The 19481-nt window shown below is 35.2% G+C and overlaps 1 protein-coding gene across 1 annotated transcript in view; it reads left to right on the forward strand.

The window, feature by feature from the left end:
• DENND10 (DENN domain containing 10) overlaps positions 1–15620 on the forward strand; it is a 31636-nt gene extending 16016 nt beyond the window's left edge. Inside the window, exons 6-9 of the mRNA XM_031955942.1 lie at positions 4196–4296; positions 6091–6198; positions 10156–10250; positions 13600–15620. Coding sequence (XP_031811802.1) covers positions 4196–4296; positions 6091–6198; positions 10156–10250; positions 13600–13776 — 481 coding nt within the window. The 3' untranslated portion in view covers positions 13777–15620. The remainder of the gene's footprint in view (positions 1–4195; positions 4297–6090; positions 6199–10155; positions 10251–13599) is intronic.
• Positions 15621–19481: the final 3861 nt, after the last annotated feature.

The raw sequence follows: 19481 nt of genomic DNA on the forward strand, positions 1-19481 counted from the left end.
TAATTTGCATCTCTGAGATCAATAGTGATTTAGAGCATTTTTTCATATGACTAGAAATGATTTTAATTTCTTCATTTGAAAATTGTCTTCATATTCTTTGACCATTTATCAGTTGGAAAATGGCTTGTAGTCTTATAAATTTGAGTCAATTCCCTATATATTTTAGAAATGAGGCCTTTATCAGAATCCTTGGCTATAAAATTTTTTCCCCAGTTTTCTACTTCCCTTCTAATTTTGTCTGTATTGGTTTTGTTTGTTGAAAAACTTAATATAATCAAAATTATCCTTTTTGCATTTCATAATGTACTCTAGTTCTTTTTTTACAGATCTGAGAGACACTATATTTTGTTCTTCTAATTTGCTTATAGTATCACTCTTTATGTTTAAATCATGAACCCATTTCGATCTTTTAGGGGTCCTCAAACTTTTTAAATAGGGGGCCAATTCACTGTCCCTCAGACTGTTGGAGGGCCGGACTATAGTAAAAACAAAAACTTTGTTTTGTGGGCCTTTAAATAAAGAAACTTCATAGCCCTGGGTGAGGGGGATAATCATCCTCAGCTGCCACATCTGGCCTGCGGGCCGTAGGTTGAGGACCCCTGGTATAGAGTGTTAGGTGTTGGTCAATGCTCAGTTTCTGCCATAATATTTTTCAATTTTCTCAGCACTTTTTGTGAAATAGTTAAGTTCTTATCCCAGAATAGTTAAGTTAAATAGATAAGTATCTTATCCTAGGGTCATTGGATTTATCAAACACTAGATTACTATAGTCTTTGACTATTGTGTCTTGTGTACCTATTCCCACTGATCAACTACTCTTTTTTAGCCAGTACCAAATGATTTTGATTACTGCTACTTTATAATATAGTTGTAGGTTTAGTACAACTAGACTGTATTTCAAGTAGTCCAATGATTCTTAATTTTTTTCTCCTTGATGTGTTTTCTAGGTCAGTCTTTTTTTAATTTGAGATACCCTTACATTTTCTTCACTTTTTTCAGTCTTTTGACTTAAAAAAAAATTCTTACTTGTCTTATGAAATCATCAACTTCTGCTTGTTTTATTCTGATTTTTAGGGAATATGTTGCTCCCTAAAACTTTGTATATCTGTGCCAAGCTGTTGATTCCTTTTCCAGTTCTTTCTTTTATAGCCCTTTAACAATTTTTCCCCCTCTGGTATTCTCATTCATATATAAAAACATTTTAAAACTCTTCCTTTCTCTCTTTTAGGAATTCTAGTTGAATTTGTAGCCAAACTGTTTTTCTTTGAGGCTTTGCGTATAGGTATTTTGGAGTCCTCTTCATTTGTGTCTTGAGCTTCCTTGCCAGCATAATAACTCTTTCTGGTAAATTTCTCTTTTTGTTTGTCTATTCTTCTGACCTACTTTCTGAGTTCAGACTTAATGTTAGGGCTGGGCTCTGTGTGCTTTGCAAGGAATGTTTGGGCTGCTACTGCTTTTTTGGAGTTATTGAGTGTTGTTTTTCTCAAGGATCTCAGTAACACTTCAGGCTGGGGGACTTGGAAACTTTAATGCTCCCAGATGTTTTACTCCAGGGCACAGTCTAATTTCTACCCTCCAGATCTGTACATCTTCTGACCTGGGTTTAAGTCTTAGCAACACACTTGTGGACTTGCTTCTTTGTTGATTTATCAGTAAACTTGGTCACATTCAACCATCTGGAAAGCTCTTCTGTTTTAGAATCATAACGTCATGGCTTCCCTTTGGTCTGAGATTCCTGACCTGGTTTTTCTATTGCATGCTTCAGGCATGGCTAAGAGATGAAGCTGAGACCTTGTTTTGATTTTTGGGTCAGAACCACATAGCTTTTCTGAACTTGCTTCTTGCTCTAATATATATAACCTTGTCCAGCCAGCCTTGCCCTAGGCCTAGGAGTTCTCCTCAATGAGTTCCTGGATCTATGGACCAGAACAGAGCAGCCCAGCCCCTAGTTGTCTTCTGTTCCTGTACTGTACACAAGGTTGGGCCCCATTTGGCTGGATTTGGGATTGTTTTTTGGTTCTGTGTGCATAGCCTTTCTCTTTACTAGAATACTTTGTGAAGCTGTTTCTCTCTAGACTCTATTCCCAGTGTCACCTTATCTCTATGTCTTTTGCCTATAGGCTTGAAAATGGCTCACTGATTTTATTTTTCTCTTGGATTTGCTGATCAAGACTCAATTGATACATTTTCTAGATCTTTTTGTGGGATGGGAACCTTTCCTGTAATGCTTCCTGTTACTCTACCACCTGGCTCTGTCTCCATACTTTTTTTTTTTTAAAGGCCTGCCATAATAAACAAGATTTGCTATGTTACTCCAAGATTTTAGTATAGAAATGCAAATTCACTTTGCGTACCTATAGGAAATCTGACTGAATAGAGAACTTTGAAATTTTATGTGCTTTTAATTAAAAGCAGAAGAGTCAGATGAACTAAACTTTGGTCTCACCTTGTTCATTTAGCATTTAATCAGCAAATATTTATTAAGCACCTGCAATGTGCCAAAGAGCACTATGGGAGGTCTTGGCCTGGGAGTAGTATACAGATTTAAATAAGGCCTATATCTTGCTTAAGGAGGCTTAAAATATAGTGGGGAAGGGAAAAGAGCTAGGATGCTCAATATTACTTGATAGGCATATTTTTGGTGGTATTGTTCAATTGTTTAATCATGTTTGACTCTTCAGGACCCCAATAGGGGTTTCTGTGGCAAAAATACCAGAGTGGTTGCCATTTTCTTCTTTAGCTTATTTTATAGATGAGGAACTGAAGCAAGCAGGGATAAGTGACTTGCCAAGATCACACAGCTAGTAAGTGCCTCAAGCCATATTTGAAGTCAGGAAGATAAGTCTTTCTGACTTCAGGTCTAGTGCTCTTCTACACCATCTAGCTTCCCTGATGGGCACTTCAAAGAATTCTAAAACGATGTGCTATGGGGTCCAAGGGGAAAGATTATTATAGATTGAGGGAGGGGAGATCAGAGCATGTTACCCTGAGGTGGTGCCATATATGTTGGTATTTAAAGGATGGGTCATTGCAAAATTATGGAGCTGGGAGAAACAATTATATTCTAGATCATTAAATGAAGACAGAGCCCATGAGAGCATAAGTTTTAGATGGGGGGAGGGGAGGAGCAAAGAGCAGGGCTTTTATTTCTCCCCTAACACAATATCTTGTAATCAATTTAAGACTACAAACTTTGCAAACAGATGGAAAGCAGCACTCATGATACAAGGAATCTAGGGCAGCAACAGTAAATCAGTTATTTAACATGTAATAAGGAAAGCAACATTTCCTTTTGTTTTCTTATAACTCTTGTCTGGATTTCTTTTTTTAAACAATATCACTAGTATACTTTTTAAAAGAAATTTCTATTTTATCCCTCATTGAGGTACTTTGAGGGCTAGGGCTATGCTATGTATTTTTCCAGGGCCTTCTTAATGTCTGTTACATTTGATTCTTTCAAATCAATTACGTATTTTTATATTATGTATTTTTGAAAATATCTTAATTTCAAAGTACTTTCAGGACTTGAGATCTTATTCAAATTGTATATGAATGTATCAGACTTATTGTTGGTCTTACAGGCTGATGGGAATTTTTTTTTCTCAGCATTTTTTAAAGTTATAGCACAATTTAAAACAAGACAAAAAAAACTTATCATTCTGCTATATTAAATGACCAACTTCAGCCTTTGTAAATGAAATTAACTTCAGATATGAAGTTGATGCTATCACCCTTTGATCTTGTTTTGTCTAATTCTAAACTGATAATCAGTATGTATTGATCCCATCACTCACTAGTTTTTTTTAATTGAAAATAGCAGAGGGTAAATAGGGAAGAATGGTACTCAAGGAACCTTCTGAGCCTGCAGAAGAAGCCTATAAAGGAACTGAACCTAACACTGTGACCTCATTGGTGATTGAATTAAATTTTTCACTGGAAGACTGAGAATATTATGGTTTTGTGGTGATAATAGACTGAATGTTGAAAAAAACAATTTAAAAAATTTGTAGGACAGAAGAAATATTGCTCTTGGAGTCTATAAATGAGAGGGCTGGCCTAGATGATTTCTACTCTAACACTGTGCTCTTATGAATTGTTCTCTTAGGACCCTTGCAGATCTCCTTTATGCTTGGCATTAGGGTTTTTAATTAATTCTGCTTGCTTTATTATTTGAATCCTTAATTGATTCCTGCAGGACTCTGCCTGCCTTGGTATGGCATCGACAGGATTGGTCAATTCTTCATTCATATGTGCACCTTAATGCGGATGAATTGGAAGCATTGAAGATTTGCACAGGTACCAGTGATGTTTATAGTGATAAAAAAAATGTTTAAATTAGAACCAAGGCTTTATAACTTAGAGCATCATTTATTTCTTGTTAAATTCAGTTTGTTAAGGATTTTAACTTGTTGATGTGGGTCAAAACTTTGTCAGAGACCATTTAGTTCCTTTGGTCATTATTATTATTTTGTTTTAGCCAAATTTATATGATTCCATGTGTATTTATGTGATGCCATGTGTATTTAGGTTATTTATAGTTTTTATATTCCCTGTCATATTCTTTTTTTCATAAAAGAAATAAACTTTTTCTTTAAAATAAAGTTATCAAGCATGTATGACTATCAACAACTACATCATTGCATACCATGTGATTGTTATTACAAAACTATACAAGAACTTACATTTGTAGAGACTTTAAACTTTACAAAGCTCCTTTCTTACAACAGCTGCATAAAGTAACCATTTCAGTCTGATTCTGTGGTTCTAGTGGCTATCCCTTCTTCCCAACATGTAATTTTATGAGTGGATGAAATTCCTAGTTAGGAAATGCCCACTCCTAATGCAAACTTACAACTCGGTTTGCAATTTTTAGTCATGTAGAGTAGCCTGGCACATTGGAGGTTATGACTTACCCTACTTTATTCTGCCAATAGGGGTCAGAAGCTAAATCCAGCTCATTCTGACTCAAAGACTAACCCTCTGTCCACCATGCCACATTTACTCTGAGTTCTGGTGACATGCTATATAAAATAATACTAGATGACTAAAGAAAAAAAAAATTGGACTTCAAAATTCAAAAGTCTGCTAATGTTTGGTTAGATACTTAGAAAGACCTGCTCTGAGAAAGGTAATCATTTGAATATGATTTCAAAAAACAGCTGCTTCTCAAAAAGAAATTTCAAACCAAGCAAAAAAAACCCTTGTTTTTTCTTTCCACTATCACAATTCCTAATATGAATTATATTATTTTAAATTTTTTTTATTACATTTTATTTTTTTCACAATCACCTTCTTCCTCTTTTGCCTCCCTACTGAGAGAAACTCAGTAAGAAAACAAAACTTCAGTTACAAACAAGCAAAACAAATTCTCATACTATGTTAAAAAGAAAGTCTCGATCTGCACATTGATTTCATTGCTTCTCTCAGAAGATGGGCAGCATATTTCTTCATGAGTTTTCGACATTGTGGTGGTATCAGTGATCAAAATTCCTAAATCTTTAAAAGTTTGCTCATCTTTACAATATAGCTGTCACTTTATATAAGTGGTTCCCTTGGCCCTCTCCTCTTCCACTCTGATCAATTGATACAGGTTTTCCCAAGTTTTTCTGAAACTGTAGCTTTTCATTTGTTATATCACAATAGTATTCTATTTCATTCATCTACCATAACTTGGTTAGTCATTCTCCAGTTGATGAATACCTTCTCAATTTTCTATTCTTTGCCACCACAAAAAGAGCGCTGATAAATATTTTCATATTTATGGTTACTTTTCTTTTTTCTTTCATGTCTTTGGGGGTAAAAACCTGGTAGAGGTATTCCTGGGTCGAAATGTATGCACAATTTAGTGTCTGAATGGCAGTGAATTAAAGGAACTTCTTCAAGTTCTATTTATCCTTTATTAAATCCTAAAGTTAGGACAATTTGAATTGTATGAATTTGTGAAAACCTGGTGGGGCATTTTAATATGATTCCCTTAATTCAGTATAGCAGCCACAGATTTTAAACATTGTTCCTTTTGAATTGTTCATAACTGGATTATTCTCCCTGCCTATCTTCAGTCCTTGAGTAACCTTGGACTTTGTTGCACAGGTTACATTGCTGGATTTGTGGACCCTGAGGTGAGCAACAGACCTGATCTTTATGATGTATTTGTGAATCTGGCAGATAGTGAGATTACAGTTTCTCAACCTGCAAAAGGTTAGTTCTTTGTTTTGTATTTGTTAATATAGGATACATGTTGCAAACAATTGTATCTTTAAGGTTGGTTCTTTAAGAAACAGTACTTCAGGAGCTGTATGGCCCGCCTTGTACGTGCTGGAGAGATTTCATATAATGTATCACATATCTAATAACTGCTGCTAGGCCCAAGAAGCTGGCATTCCTTTCCTTCTCATTCTCTACCGAGGAGGTCCCTCAACTCTGCATCAATGCATACTTTCTGTATGGAGTTCAGGCCTGGTGGAAGCCAAGTCTTTAATGAAAGGGATTAGGAAAACTTTAATCAAAGGGTTTGGCTCTGAATACATCCTTGAATAGTTATTTAAAGCTTATGTTTTGACTCCTGTCTAGTGTCTTTCCAAAGAGGGGATTAGAAAAGTACTCAGTGTATGATATAGAACAGGTATTATTCAGATAAAGAAAAGAAACACAAAATGAGCTCTTATCAACTCATGTTAACAGAAAGATTTGGTTGCTTATAACTGTTGTCGTGTTCAATGTGCATTGATTGAATTTTAAATTAGTGATGACAGTAAGTGCTGTAGTACTCTGTTGGGAGATTGAATATTAAAACACAATTCAGTTGCCAGTATTATAGATTAGGCATTTCGGATTTCACTCTTGACTCAGCACCAACCCCCCACCACAGGAGGTGTCTTCTGGCAAGCCAGGCCAGGATAGGGCTCATTTCTAACGAGAGCTCATCTTTCCTAAGAGTGCTATGATAGTTACCAGGGACTTCTTCCAAAGCACAGTTGATAACTACTAATGACCCAAAAATCACTAGGCCATTTAAATTCACAAGGTTGTCTGAAAGCTGAAACATGACCATCTCAAGAACTGCCTGTGATTAGGAAAAGAAACACAAAGTAGCTAGAGACACAGGCTTAAGCTCACCTAAGTTCCCCTTCTTTGTATGCCTCCTAGAAGCAATCAACTTGATGACAGGATGGAGAAGAACCAGCCTTCTCTCATTGGACATGGTAAATCCCAGAGTTTAAGGATGCTAATAAAGCACATGTAGTGGGAGACATCTGGAAGACAAGCTCTGTGTATTCTTAGTATAACAATTGGTTACATGTCCATATTTTTTCTTCAGTAATTTAGCCTAGTTAGTAAGTAACATGATGCTGATGGTACCCAATATGTGTTTATTCAAGCAGACTTCCCTTAGAATGATAAAGTCAAGCTCTTCAGATTTTCTAGTTACATGAGCTTTAAGTAGAAATATCTAATAAAATAAAGGTTTTGGTTGGTGGCAGTTTTACTCTGGCAGCTTTTGGGCCTGAGAACCACAATCTTTTAAGTCATTTCTTCCTGGAAAATGACTAATTGAAAGTCAGAAAGACACTTGGGATCACTTGAGTTGCTGATGTATAACATTTAGGACTGGCCCATTTACTTGGAATTATTTGGTTCTACAGATATGATATCCCAGTCAGAGCCAACAGAATAGAAGTTTGTTATAACTGCATCTGGAGTGAAATACTAATGTTTCATAGTTAGAAGGCAAAAATATATATAATTGAACAAGTTCCCTGTTGATTGTTATCTCCTGTTTTTAGGGAGCTTTTGTGCCTTGACCTTTGCAGGGCTGAGAAGATAAGTGTCTTTCATAATACTTTTGCCAGGAAGACTTTTTTTTTTTTTTAATTTAATAGCCTTTTATTTACAGGATATATACATGGGTAACTTTACAGCATTAACAATTGCCAAACCTCTTGTTCCAATTTTTCACCTCTTACCCCATCCCCCACCCCCTCCCCTAGATGGCAGGATGACCAGTAGATGCCAAACATATTAAAATATAAATTAGATACACAATAAGTATACCTGACCAAAACCTTATTTTGCTGTAGAAAAAGAATCAGACTCTGAAATATTGTACAATTAGCTTGTGAAGGAAATCAAAAATGCAGGTGTGCATAAATATAGGGATTGGGAATTCAATGTAATGGTTTTTAGTCATCTCCCAGAGTTCTTTTTCTGGGCATAGCTAGTTCAGTTCATTACTGCTCCATTAGAAATGATTTGGTTGATCTCGTTGCTGAGGATGGCCTGGTCCATCAGAACTGGTCATCATATAGTATTGTTGTTGAAGTATATAATGATCTCCTGGTCCTGCTCATTTCACTCAGCATCAGTTCATGTAAGTCTCTCCAGGCCTTTCTGAAATTACAGGAAGACTTATTTACTTATTTAGCTAGCTAGCTAGACGAGGCAATTGGGATTAGGTGACTTGCCCAGGGTCACACAGTGAGGAGGTGTTAAATAACTGAGACCAGACTTGAACTCAGGTCCTCCTGACTTCAGGGCTGGTGCTTTATCCACTGCGCTCCCAGGAAAACAAATTTTAACAGCCTAAATTATGCTTATAAACTAATAAGATTAATTCCATAAGGAGCATAAAGACAATGTCTCATTGTTTTAAAGCCATACTCCATGTCATAGTAGTATTTGAGAGCCTTAGCTTGGTTTTATATTAAAAAGCAGAAATAGAAGGGGCTTTTTTCCTGACAATAAGCACATTTTTCTTTGATTATACAATTGAAGTCATGCAAAACATTTCTATATTAGCTGTGTCACAAAAGATATACACATACACACAAACACACAGAAAGTTAAAAAATGTGCTTCAGTCTTTATTCAATAGAGTTGTTCTTTTCTCTGGATAGCAGTTTTCATCATGAATCCTTTGGAATTGTTTTGAATTACTACTGTCTTGATCAGAATAGCCACGTCTTTCACAGTTTCTTCCTTTCAGTTTTGTTCTTTCTGTGTACAGTGCTCTTCCTGGTTCACTTTGCATCAATTCATTATAAGAGGAATGGCTGTTGTTTTTATGTTTTTGGCTCAGTTCATCAAGTAGTTGAGAAATTAAGATTTTTCTCAGAGAACTTAATATAATTTTTTTTATACACTTGTTTTTCTTCTAATTTTGGCTGCATTGATTTTGTTTGTATAAAATCTTTTAAATTTCATGTATTTAAAATTATCCTGTTTATGTCCTATAATTCTTTCTTTTGTTTGGTCATAAATTCTCATCTTATCCACAGATTTGACAGATAAATTTTTCCATGCTTCCCTAATTTTTTTTATCACCCTTTATTTATTTTGAACTTGGTGTGGAGTGTGAGATAACAGTCTCTACCTAGTTTCTGCCAAACTACTTTCCAGTTTTCCAAGCAAATTTTTGTCAAAGAGTGAGTTTTTGTCCTCTCAAACTTAGATCTTTGGTTTTACCAAATATTAGATTACTGTGGTCATCGTATACCTAATCTATTCCACTGATTCACCACTCTATTTCTTAGTGCCAATTGTTTTCATGATTACCATTTTCTTTTAAAAATTATTTTGTTTTATTTATTTTTTAATATACTTTAAAATCTTGATATACTGATAGACTGGCTTCCTTTTGCATTTTTTTCATTGATTCTCTTGATATTTTTGACGTTTTGTTCTTCCAGGTGATTTTTTAAAATTATTTTTTCTAGGTCTATAAAATACTTTTTTGATCACTTGATTGGTATGGCACTAAATAAATAAATAAACTGTCAGAATTGTCTTTTTTTATTATTTTGGCTCAGCCTACTCGTGAGCAATTAATATTTCTTCAGTTGTTTAAATCTGCCTTTTGTTTTCATTGTGTTCATATATTTCCAGGATTTGTAGCAAAAACATTTTAAAAGAACAACTGGATTTGTATTTTGTTTTCCTTTAATTTTGATGTGTAGCACATGCCTTAATTCCTAGCATGGTATTATTTTTCTGTCATAGAAAAAGTCTTTGTGGCTGTTTGTATTTTGAAAATTTCCTTAACTACTTGTTGTGTTAGTAAACATAAGGAATAATTATTTCCCTTCTGTCAAATAGTTAAGGAATCTTCTACAAATTTCAAAATCTCTACCTGACATAAATATTCTTGGTATATCACAGAAGCCATGACAATGGGGAAATTACACAAAGAAATTGGTCAGCTAATTGTTCAGTCTGCAGAGGATCCGGAAAAGTCAGACAGCCAAGTAATCAAGGTAATTCTTTGATTCTCTAAATCAGTCAAACTTCAAACATTTTTTTCCCCGCAAACATTTTAAAAGTGCATCTGATGTACTAGGCGATGAAGAAGAAAAGGAGGAGGAGAAGAGATGGTGAAACAACTAGAAAGAGAATTAGGAAAGAGTAATTAGAATATCAGGGAAGAGAAAGTAATTTATGTCAAATGCTAAAGAGTATAAAGGAGGATAATAGTTGAGAAAAAGCTATTAGTTTTGAGGTTTTCAAAGATCATTGGTAATTTGGAAGAAGTCATTTCAGAGAAATGATGACGTTGGAAGCTGTGCTGGAGAGGGGTTTAGGAGAGGAAGCAGAGGCACTGCAGGTAGATGTTCTTCTTGTAAACTTGACCAAGAAGGTAAGAGGTAGAGGATGCATATATAGGAGGATAGCATGGATGGGGGGATCCAATGGGAATCTTTGAGGATGGAGGAGATTGTGTGGCCTGGAATAAAGGATGAAATAGTAAGGAGTGATGCTAGAGATTGTGAGGTGGTGAGAAGTGGAGAAAAATGCAGTACTTGCCTTTTTTTTTTTTAAACCCACCTAAGAATGAAAAATGTACCTCAGATGAGAGGGTTGGGGGAAGGGATGGATGTTGTTTGAGAAGAGAAAAACCAAGAAGTTTGGAACAGCCATTGTGTTGTGTTCATATAGTTCCTAACTTTGCCTTGGTAGGTAGACTCCCAAATATTTTATATTATATAGAGTTATTTTCAATGGAATTTCTGTTTGTATATCTTGCTGCTGCACTTTGTTGGTGATATATAAAAATGCTGATAATTTATGTGAATTTATTTTGCATCCTGCAACTTTGCTAAAGTTGTGAATTATTTTTCATAGTTTTTTAGTTGATTCTCTAATGCTATGTACTAAGTACTGTGCTAAGTATTGAAGATACAGACAATAGCAAAAAAATATGGTCTCTGTCTTCAAGGCATTCACATTCTATTGGGGAAACAACATGCAGTAATTGTCCATATAAGATAGATAGTGGAAGTGGAATACAATTGTAGAGGAAAGGCTCTTGCAAAGGTGAGAGAGAGGAGCCTGCAAAAGGCTTCTTACAATAGCTAGGATTTGACCAGAGTCCGGAAGGAAGCCAGAAGGTAGAGATGAAAGAGAACATCCCAGGTATGAGGGACAGACATGGGACTGGGAGAAGTGTTGCATTCAAGGAACAGCAAGAAAGCCTATGTGCCTGATTTGTAGAGCATGTGCATAGCAAGAGCAAGAAGTCTGGACTTCTCAGAAGGGATCAAGAAGTGAAGTACTTCAGAAGGCAAATGAAAATTCAATAGTTGATGCTGAAGATAATTGGAAGCCACTGGAGCTCATTGAGGAGAGGACTACCTAGGTCAGCACTGTGCTTCAAGAATGTTTTGGCATTTGTAAAGAGGATGGGTGAGATTGGGGAGAGATCTAAGGGAAGTAGAGCAGGTGTGAAGCAAAAGAAACATGTACCAGGGCAGCAACTTTGTGACTAGAGAAAGGGACACAAGGAAGAGATATGCTGTGCTGGAAAAAGCAAAGAGCCTCAGCTTATTAATTTAGTAAGCTTGAATATGTGTAGTAAGTGGGGCATAAGATTTAATAGTTTAGACTTTGGGTGATTATGAAATGTTGCCTTCCACAGGAATAAGGATGTTCAGGACTAGAAATTGTGAAGATGTCAATCAACTGGGGAATGGCTAAACAAACTGTAGTATATATTTGTGTTGGAATGTTACTCTAATAAAAGAAATCTTGAATGTAGTGATTTTAGAAAAACTTGGAAAGACTTGCATAAAATAATGAAGAGTGAAGTGAGTAGAACCAAGAGAATATTATATACAGTAATATTATTTTGAAAACAACTTTGGGTGATCAAATCAATCTAAATGATCAAGTCACATCTAAAGGTAGACAGATACCTTTGTGGGGGGAGTAGAGAAAAAAAAGAAAAGAAAGTTACATGATAACTTTATTGTATATTTAAGAGGGATAGCAAGTGGTACATAATTATCTACAGTTTCAGATGCAAACCTTTTTTTCTATTCCACTTTGTTATGGAAATGCTTATTTTATTTCTTCAAAATTTTTAAAAAAGGAAGTTCAGAAAGGGAGTTTTGTGAGGGAGAAATACAATTAAAGCATCTTGAAACAATATTATCTATTTTTTAAATGTTATTAATTTGTATGTTGTAAATATGACACTGAGCACATTATCATTAAAGAGGACTAATTCCATAGATAACATTGCTTACTGGGCAGTTAACCCGGGACTGTTAAAAGTGATGCTTCAAAATATTATAATAGGAGTTGATTGTTATATATTAATAATATTATTGCAAAGTAATGATCAAGGTAATGTTACATAAGATATGCCTAAATAGTCAACCATTAATGAGTATCTAAGTTACCTGCAATTCTTTTCTTTCTTGCCTACTTCTTACCTCCCCATCCTCCTGATTGGTTGATTACTTTATAATTCAGTTAGAAGAAGTCGAAGGGGAAGAAGAAAGAAAGCAGAACTGATTGTTCCCATTTTCTAGGAGAGGAGACCAAAAGACATTGTGTCTTACTTAACTGACTTCCTGTATTTAGTAGGAACTGAGGGTAGTTTTTTCTGGCTCTACACGCTAGCATTCTTTGCACCATACTTAATGTGTCCCCAAATTATTTTTTTCAGGTTACTTACCATGTATTTACTTGTCTGTGTACATGTTGTATATTCCCTCAAGAGTATAAACTCCCTACAGGGCAGGAACCATTTCATTATATTTGCCTTTGTATTCCCAGCACACAGCACAGCAATCTAGCCCACTGGATGTTTTTAATACATACTGATGGAGTTGCTCATGTCACAGGACCTAGAATTTGACCAATAGAGTCTCAAGGTGGTCTATAGTCTAAAGAGAAAACCTCCTTATTCCATTCAGTGCTAATCACAAGTCAATAGGTCACTAGAAATATATTTAATTACATACATACATGTACTCACACCCCAGGTACACACATGAACCCACATACAAACTCCAATCACATATACACTTGTGTATCTCCCCTGAAACACCCATACACATTCATAAACATACACCCAAGTACACACACAAGCACATGCTTACACATAGATACATGTCTATATACACACCTCAAGAGCATATGCATGGATACAGGCATATACACACCCGCACTGAAGTGCCCCTTCCCCCCCAACTATATACACAAACTGCTATCCTCCAAAGTTACCTCCTAGATATTAACTTTGGTGTAAAGAATTTGGGTCTCGGGTTTTTTTTTTTTTTCCCCAATTCTAACATACACATTTCTTTTCCTCTATTAAAGGATATTTCACTTAAAACAAGAGAAATCTTGACCAATCTGGCATCATTCGCAGAAGTTTCTGATGATGGGGAGAAACCAAAGCTCAGCTTTGAGACGTTGAAACAAAAACGATTTCCACCAGCTACGGAAAATTTTCTGTGTCATCTTGCAGCTGCTGAACAAATGCTTAAAATCTGATTTCATGATAGATTGTATAGCAGGTGGTCAGTATGAAGCTCTTCTTTACTATTGTGATCCACTAATGTCAGATTCTAAAAGTAGAAAAAGAAAAGTTATATTTTTAATGAATTATTTGAAAGTTTTGATATTTGATTTTTAAGACCTCTGGAAAGGTCTTGCACTTCTGGAAACATTTCTCATTTTCTCATTTCTCACAGTTTTATAAAGTCAGTGGAGTTGAGCAAAATGATGTAACACTACCACAAATAATATTACAAAAACCAACTTGGATCCTAGCATAAGAACAAAATTAACAGATGCTTTTCAGAGTTACAGAAAACCAGAAAGCCTTCAATTTAGTACTATAAAAACCAGTCCAGTTTATCTCATTACATAGCCATAATAATAGTAATGGTTTATTTTCAGTAAGCAGCCTGAAATTTTGCTTTGTAATCTTCTACGAAGAACTTGAATTCCTCATGAGGAACTCTATTTTCTGAGCCAGACAACAGAATTTTCTGCAGAATTGTCTCAAAGATCATTTAAAAAGACACTGCAGGAGCACTTTCTTGTATAAAACAGTTTGTTTTTTTGGCCTTTGAACATTTTGCCTGTAATTTTGGGTTTGCAGAGATTTTATACTTAGGAGTAGACAACTTTAATAGTTCATATTTATACTATTAACAGAATTAAGCTTCTGGCCTCCTAAAGCCATCAATATACTTCAAGTAACGTTGTACTAGAAATACACCTGAGGGATGGAGGAAGATATTATCTCTATAAAATACATAGATGTCTGTGTGTCAGAAATAATTTTTATAGTCAAAAAGGAGTGTGAGAATCACCTCTTTGCTAGAGCCAAAACTTCAGGAACCATTTTAAGAATTTCATTATTGGTAGTTTGGTTATATGGCAAAGCAACTATCCTTGTTCATGTACTATAATTATTTAATAGGAATTTTTTTTTTTAAATTTCCACGTTAGTATGAATGTTCAAACCACATGTGCCAGTTATTTTGTTTAATGTGGTCACATGTATACCTTTTCTTAACATAGCACTGACATTGTAAGAATTCTTGCTAAGAAGATGACTCAGTAAAGAACTTAGTTAAAAGCTTCTTTCACTTTCTTCTTCTGAGTGTTGGAAGGCTCTTAATCAAACATTTCTTTGTTTTTCATTTTGGTCTTTAAATTGAGAAGATGTTTACTAAGAGGAACCAAGTGAAAACTAAGTCTGCACTTTATAAAAATGAATAGCATGAATAACATGTTTATTTTGTGTTTATTTTGTTTTGAGTCCAATTTGCTTCTTATCAGTTTTCAAAACCACAGATTCCTTATATTATTAAATGAAGTTATTTTTTATACTTGATAAAGATTTGGGTGGTTGAAATCTATCCTTCCTTTCATTTCTTATTAACTGTGACTAAATATGGCATCATGATTATGATTGAAAAATTGCAACTAATAAGCAAAAACCCCCTTAAATTGGATTATTTTGTAACTAAAAGGTTAAGACTTGGGATACTTTTCCCAAAAGTCTCCAAAGCAATTTCAAATCAGACCATATCTCTTTCTGAAACAGTAGCCCAAAATATTAATGTTTCCACACTTTCACCTTTTCATCAGTCGAAATCTATATTATTTGAACATTCTACCCATTCCTAGTGTTCTCTGTATTTAGCTTTGTTTTTTGTAGAGTCATCACAGCATCATATTCCAGGGTCTTAATGAAGTAATAAGGAAACCAGATGATGCTGATTTCTCAAAGATCCTGCTAGTGATACTATGCCATGTTATAAACTCTGGTGGGTTCTAGCAAACTATAAAGCTTCAAGTATATTCTTGGAGACAGAATGCAACCCAGGAAAAATCCCAGGTGGATTCAGAAAAGCTCAGCAAAAATAGGTTGCCTAGTAAGTGATGAATTCTTTGACCATGATATTCACATGGAAGTCACATTAGAATCAGCTGTTCATGTGCACTCAGATCAGACAAGGACAAAACCTGTGGGGCATTAAAAGAAAGGTAAATGTGAAAAGATGTTATGTACAATTAAAGCAAGTCTATTCAAAGAAGGCATCGATATTCAAAAGTGGGAAGTAGAAAAAAAGAATAATAACAATTTTTGGTGAAAATTTAATCAGTGAAAAGCCAAAAAGAGAAGGCTATTAGGCTAGGAAACCTCATAGCCAAGCTAAGCCAATCAACATTTATTAAGTACCTACTGTGTGCCAGGCACTATGCTAAATTTAATAAAAAGAAAGCCAGCACATACGCGTTAACATTTAGTGGAAAGTGACAGCCAAGAACAATACCAATTTAGAATACAGCATGATGGACTGGTTAAGAGTTGGCCTTGGAGACCTGTATTCAAATCTTGCCTTTTAACCCATACTGGTTAAGTCACTTAACTTGTCAGGGTTTTCTAGTTAATTCTTAAAAAATTACAAGTTGCAGATTAATGTCCTGCATTTATTAAGGGAATTTCCTCATTTTGGAGTTCCCTGAATAAGTGAAATCACCAGTTAAGTCCAGTCCCCATACTGGATATGTGAGCATAATTGAAGTTGGTTAGAAGCACAGTTGAGAGCAGTATGATGATTGTAAAATAGCAGTGAGTTAATAGAAAGTTTGACAATGGGACTCAGAAAATTTCATATTCATACTCAGAAAATTTATATATTAAATTAGAGTGAGGAGAAAAGGTGATAGAATAGATTGGTCAACATTTTTATAGCAATCTCCTATATGAGGGTCCCAATGGTCCCAGGTACTAGTGCCTCCCCTCCTCCTAATACTTTTTAGTGACTTTCCATATTCTTATACTGTATGTATGTATAAACTAGAATATAATCTCCTTGAGGAAAGGAACCATTTCATTTTGCATTCCCAGCGACCAGCATAGTACTTGACATATAGTAGGCACTTAACAAATGCCTGTTGATTGATTAATCATCAAAGACAATGAAACCATTTGGTTTTACATTTAGCTTCAACACCTCAGTCTCTAAAACGCTTTGTGAAAAGATTAGCTGAGCCAGATGAAATATTCAGAGAAAATATCTATAATGGATAAGAGACTTTGTGAAATTGATCTTCACTCAGTTGACTTAAAGGTACAAGGAATACAAGATCTCATTTAGACCGCTTCAAGCATTATAAAGCACTCACTATGATACCAGGTCCTGTGCCGAGCACTAAGAATACAAAACTAAACAAAATTACTCCTGCCCTGAAGGATGTTACTTAAAAACCTGATTTCAGCTAGGACAAGGTGAAAGCTCACTTATAGGAGCTCAGTGTCCTCAGAGTGGAGTCCAAGGATGGGAGGTGGGGAGATGGGAGTGATAGCTGGAATAAAGGCAACATGGTATGTGCATGGACAGGAAGTAGCATGGAGGTCTGACTCTGCTAGCTGTGCAGTACTTCAAATGATGTCAGGCTATTCCTTGACACAAAACCTCATTATTTAAAAATAAAATTTTTACAGTTCTGCCTTTTGTACTTCACATTATTTTTACCATAACTTTTCTTCTCCCTTTCATGAACCGTTCCTTATAACAGAGAAATAATTTAAGAAAACTACCTTTGACTTAATATATATATATATATATCTTTAACTCCTTATCAATCCTCCAGGACAGAGGTTAGTTATAATTAGAGTTTGATCACTTTTCAGTGTTATATTCTTTTATGATACTTAGGCCTTTACTATTGGGCTTGCATCCCAAGGCGATCATAAAAGAGGGAAAAAGGCCCACATGTGCAAAAATGTTTGTAGCAGCCCTTTTTGTGGTGGCCAAGAAGGGGAAACTTAAGTGGCTGCCCATCAGTTGGGGAATAGCTGAGTAAGTTATGGTAAATGAATGCTATGTAATATTGTTCTGTAAGAAATGATGAACAGGATGATCTCAGAAAAGCTTGGATTTGGATGAACTAAGGCTAAGTAAACTGAGCAGAACCAGGAGAACACTACACAGTGGCAACAAGATTGGTGATGATCAATTATGATAGACTTGTCTCTTTTCAGCAATGCAGTGATCCATGATGGTTCCAATAGACTTGGGAAAGAAAATGCCATCCAAGGGGCAGCTAGGTGGTGCAGTGGATAGAATGCTGGCCCTGAAGTCAGGAAGACCTGAGTTCAAATCCAGCCTCAGTCACTTAACACTTCCTAGCTTTGTGACCCTGGGCAAGTCACTTAACCCCTGTTGCCTCAGCAAAAAAACAAAATGCCATCCACATCCAAAGAGAGAGCTATGAAGACTCAATGTGGATCAAAGCATTCCATTTCATCTTTTTTTTTTTTTTAATTCCTCATGACTTTTTTCTTTTGATTTTTCTTTCCCAACATGACTTGCCATGGACGTTTGTTAAAAATGATTGTACATGTATATTCTGTATTGGATGGCTTGTCTTGGAGAGGTGAGGAGGGGATAAAAAAATTTGGAACACAAAATCTTACAAAACTGAATGTTGAAAACTATCTTTACATGTAATTGGAAAAATAAAATATTAAAATAAAAAAATAAAAACATTATTTAGCCAGTGTACAGCATATTATTTTCCCTAAACTTTGAAACCTTAAAGCACCATATAAATGTTGACTAATAAGTATTCCCTTGTTTCTCTGAATTCCATAACATGCATTGTAGCATAGCTGCTACATTTATTTACCACAGTTTGTTTAACTATTCTCTATCAATGGGCATCCTGTTTCCAATTTTTTACTGTTATAATAAACAATACTACTATATTTTGCTATATATGGGATACTTCTCTCAGTCTTAGGCTTTTGGATGAAGAGGGTTTATGTGCAGCAGTGGAATTGTTAAATCAAAAGGTATGTGAATAGCTTGGTGATTTTTCTTACCTAATTTCAAATTATTTTTCACAAAAATTAAACCAATTCACAGTTCCACCAGTGTTATTAATATGCTTGTCTTATGGTTCTCCATCCCCAGACCCAACTATTTTTGTCTGATAAAATAAGATAAAATCTTTCTTATTTTGCTTTGCATGAGGAGAAAGCCTTCTTTAAAACACACAGACACAGATACTCACAGTCATTGTTCTGGTGATGCTGTTTGGGTGTAAATCTTTGGAAGGTGGACCAAAGAACCATGATAAACATAGATAGGCTGCAGACTAATTCCAGTGACAATCTGCTTATAAGAAGTAGCATAAAGAAAGTTATCTAAGGAATGTGTGATCCAGATATAGTGAAGATTATACCTCTGGATCATCAACTCTGTCTTTAAAGTATTGATTTAAATAGAGTTCATCATTCTGACAAGATCTCCCTTACATGGTTCCACAAAAAGCAATTGGTTCTACAGCATGAACTGAGTCCCTTTCTTTCCCAGGGAGAAGAAAACTGTTGCCTGTTTGGTCTTTTAAAATACCATTACAGGGGCAGGTAAATGGTACAGTAGAAAAAGCACCAGCCTTGAAGTCAGGAGGATCTGAGTTCAAATTTAGATTCGGGTACTTAATACTTCCTAACTGAGTGACTCTGGACAAGTCACTTAACCCCAATTGCCTCACAAAAAAAGAATATTATTACATCTAATTTCAAGTCGAACAAAAATATTATTCATAATAAGGAAATTCATGCCATTAACTATATGCCAGGGATGATGAGCATTACTCATCTATTTTTCAAACATTGAAGAATAGTCTATAAAATTTTTAATAAATAATAATTTCAGAGTAGTATA

This window comes from Sarcophilus harrisii, chromosome 2, assembly GCF_902635505.1.
Source record: "Sarcophilus harrisii chromosome 2, mSarHar1.11, whole genome shotgun sequence".
Taxonomy (NCBI): domain Eukaryota; kingdom Metazoa; phylum Chordata; class Mammalia; order Dasyuromorphia; family Dasyuridae; genus Sarcophilus; species Sarcophilus harrisii.